Source organism: Cyprinodon variegatus, unplaced genomic scaffold, assembly GCF_000732505.1.
Source record: "Cyprinodon variegatus isolate N-32 unplaced genomic scaffold, C_variegatus-1.0 Scaffold966, whole genome shotgun sequence".
Taxonomy (NCBI): Eukaryota; Metazoa; Chordata; class Actinopteri; order Cyprinodontiformes; family Cyprinodontidae; genus Cyprinodon; species Cyprinodon variegatus.
In genome coordinates, this window is record NW_015151419.1 from 268,420 (window position 1) to 272,159 (window position 3,740).

Genomic DNA, 3,740 nt, shown 5'->3' on the forward strand with positions numbered 1-3,740 from the left:
TCCGCGGCTGGATCTGCAGGTAAAAACTGTCCTTTAAACTCCGCGTCGGTCTCCATTACAACCCGAGATAGACAAAGAAATTTATATCTTCTCATTTTTTTGTCGTTTTAAAGATTAGATTAGGATTTTATACCCAGAGAATAAATGTTATGCTTAAAATAAAACTACAGAAAATAAATGAGAAAATCAACAAGGCGACCTCTCCAGCGCATCACTTTAGGATTTTATATTAAATATCTGAAACAATTTAAGGTTAAATATTCTCTTTATGATCACAAAAACTATTTTTTTCAAATAGTAATTTCTATGGTTAATTAATCGTGTCTGCATTAATAACTACTGCTCTTCTTAGAAAACTTTGCATTGAGTATTTGGACTGTTCCTCTAAGGTGCAATGATGAGTTCAGACACCAATGTTGAACAATATGACAACCTTCGTGGTTGTTGTGTCCTTGGCCTGTAGTGCTGATTCTATGACAGCCTTGCTTTTGTCAATCTGCCTCATCAGGGTCTCTGAGTAAAGGACTGAATGTGGTGTGAAACACAGAAGCTATGCACATTTTTTTACTATACAGTAATAGCTATTTAAAATTCCCCCACTTTTTGTGATGGGTCCTTGGCTGCTTCTACAATTCCCTTTAAACCATCAATCTTTGTACTAAAATATTATTTCTGTCATGATTTGTGGACATTAGGATCTAAAGAGAATCACCTTATGCTGCAGACCCTGTATTCCAGTGACAGGGTGGAGTCAGAGTAAAAAAAATTGCAACAGGGCGTCATTCCAGTGGCTGGAAGTTGTAGGGGATTTCGCTGGGAGTTGGAGGGAAGTTGGCTGCCATTCAGCAGGTGTTTGATCGGGAAGGGCCATTCTGAATGGCTGCTACTGTATGAGAGCCCATTTGAATTTATATGTTGCTCTCCACACACTTTGCTTTTAAACACATAAGCTATACATGATCAGAATGGTTGTGGAACAGATATTCAACAACCAGATATTCCAGAAGATATTTCAAAACCTCTCTGTGTTGCTCTCCAGTCTCATATTTTCAAGCCAGGCTAGCTGAGTGTGCATGAACGTTGATGTGTCACGTCTCGGTTGAGGTTTGGAGGACCCAAATGCAGAGAGGCTGAGGTGAATACTTGTTGTTTTAATGAAAAATGGTTAACAAAGGCAGTCCAAACATCCAACTAAAATGTAACAGAAAACACGTAGAAGGAGCCAGGGAGAGACGAGGGGAGATGATTACAGCGATGACAGGACCAGCAACAACAGAGGAACCAACAAAGAGTGAAAGCAGAGGGAGAGCATATATATAGCTGACAGAGACAAAGGGAGGGCTAACGAGCTGACAAGGTGGAGGTGTGAGGAGACAACGAGGGAGCCAAGGGGAAAGAAACACACACACACACACACACACACACACACACACACACACACAAGAGGGCTACAGAGGACAACAGAAAAACATGAGAACTAACAAATCTAGAAATTACAACAAAAAAGGAATTAAACCAATAAAACTGGGGAACATAGAGCAAAGTAAAGCACAAAATAACCAAAACCGTCACATGATGTGAAGCTTAACCCACCTGCACAGAGAGAGCAGCGCAGCATAAGAACAAAATGACAGAGAGTGCATACAGTGGATTAAAACTTTAACTTGTTGTTAATATTCCAAAATGGAACGTCTCCCTCTAACAGTATTAGAAACTTGTGACTTACTTCCTTCTTCAATAGACATGTTCTTCCAAAAAGTCCAGCTGTTTTCCTGTATAGCCACCCTGTGCAAATACGTGCAAAGTGACAGGGGGATGGGGTTGTAGCTGGAGTGGAGGTAGAGAGATGCCAGGCCTGTCACACATCTTGTTATGGTCTACAGACGGTGCACAAAAGTCTACCTAATGGTAAAATTTCACATATTACTTCTTTAGTATTGATCTGTGGATGATGGGATCTTCAGATTTTTGCTTCTTTACCTTTGAGCTATAAATGGTGTCTCTAGATTGTTTAACACTAAAGAAACTTAACAATACAAGTGCAAGAAGAAAAAGCTAGTGTTGCAGCATGCCGCTCATTGGATCTTATCTGTTTTACATAGAACAAACATTTTTTAAGCCAGCGTTTTTTTTTCAAAGTCAAACTCTTTTATAGAAAAATATTTATGCTCCTGTAATTAGAAAAAGGTTGTCTTTTGCTCTTAATTTAATGAAAAAAATTGAACTGAGCAAGAAGGATACCTGCAGCTCTTTTACTGTCCGCGTTCATTTCATTTCAAAGGAAAACATGTCTGTTGTGAAACTGGAAGAGTGTCGACAGCACATCAGGGCACAGCTGGACAGCGTGGTGGAATTCTGGCTCAAATATTCCCACGACACCGAGCACGGGTACGGTATCTACACATCTGTCCTGCTGCTAGTTGTGCTGCTTTCAGCCTGTCTGTGAGGAATGTCTCGGCTCCTATTTCAGAGGCTTCTTCACATGCATCGGGAGGGACGGTAAAGTTTATGATGAACTGAAGTATGTGTGGCTGCAGGGCCGACAGGTATGTCTCTGCAATGACTGTTTGAATGTTAGATCCTGTCGGTGAAATGTCTTTCAGATTGAATATTCAGGATTTTATTTCAGGTGTGGATGTATTGTCGTCTCTATCGAAGCGTGGATCGTTTCCGTAGACCCGAAATCCTCGAAGCAGCAAAAGCCGGTGAGTTTGAAGCAGTAGAGAGTCTACTGCTGTGTTCGGTTTGATCAGAACCCCTCATATCCTGTTTGGGTTCCAAATAAATTCAAGCCTATATGGACTCTGAATAATAATGGCAAATATTTTAAAGGTTAATTCTTTGATTCTGCACCATCATTTGTTCTGATGTGAGAATAAAGACAAAGTAAGAATAAAACCCAGACTTGGGATGGTTCAGGTCAGGCGACTCACTCTTGGTTCATGTAGACCTTGTTTTGCCTTTTTTGGCAGGAATATTCTGACAAACATCTAAGACTCATGTTAGTGCTTTCTGATAACTTCTGCAAGCAGAGACAAGTAAGATTTTACAGTCAGACTAACCAGTTATCTCTCATGTGCCTCAGCCAATTATTGACTACAATGTGATTTTTTTTTTCTTGCACAAGCTGCCAAGTCAACAAGGGAGGAGCATTTCTCTCCTTTCAGAACATTTATGATGCATTAAATATGACAGCTAGCCAAAATCCACAATGCTGCTGCTAAGTATAACAGGCTCCTTGTTTCATTTTAGATTTGAATTCAGTTTGCCTGTACAGCACTAAAAGGTGTCTCAAATCACTTTGCCAGATTTGATTGTTATTATCTCAGTCCAGACCAACACAATCAAGATAAAAGGTTAGATTTAGGTCCAGTTTACAGTCCAGTTCAGTCCAAATTCTATTCCTATCACCAGGTTGGTAAAAACGTATCTGTATGGGGAAGCCCTGCTAATCATGATTTAGTCATTGACATTAGAGTAATGTAGTGTCTGAAAAAAGAAGGAGAGAAAACACGAGAGAGAGAAAACACGTTGAGCTTATATATAATAGTTAAATAAATAAGAAAAAAACTTAATCTGCCCCACTTCTGAAATCAAGATTTCTTCCATGAGAGCACATACAGTTTGTCACAGTCAGAGAAACAGGACTACACTGAAACACATAAACAAGGGTGTTGATGGCAGAAGCACAGCTGATATTTCTCTCCAGGATGGATTCACAGCCAAACAGGAACAGAACA

At 39.8% G+C, this 3,740-nt stretch overlaps 1 protein-coding gene across 3 annotated transcripts in view; it reads left to right on the plus strand.

Moving 5' to 3' along the window:
- The window catches only part of renbp (renin binding protein), a 16,179-nt gene continuing 12,439 nt past the window's right edge, over positions 1-3,740 (plus strand). Inside the window, exons 1-4 of one of the 3 annotated variants that reach the window (XM_015398842.1) lie at positions 1-19; positions 2,282-2,388; positions 2,471-2,546; positions 2,630-2,705. In XM_015398842.1, coding sequence (XP_015254328.1) covers positions 2,288-2,388; positions 2,471-2,546; positions 2,630-2,705 — 253 coding nt within the window. In that variant the 5' untranslated portion in view covers positions 1-19; positions 2,282-2,287. Of the gene's footprint in view, positions 20-1,808; positions 2,389-2,470; positions 2,547-2,629; positions 2,706-3,740 lie in introns of those variants that run through there. The other 2 variants (XM_015398841.1, XM_015398840.1) reach the window with 2 other exon arrangements.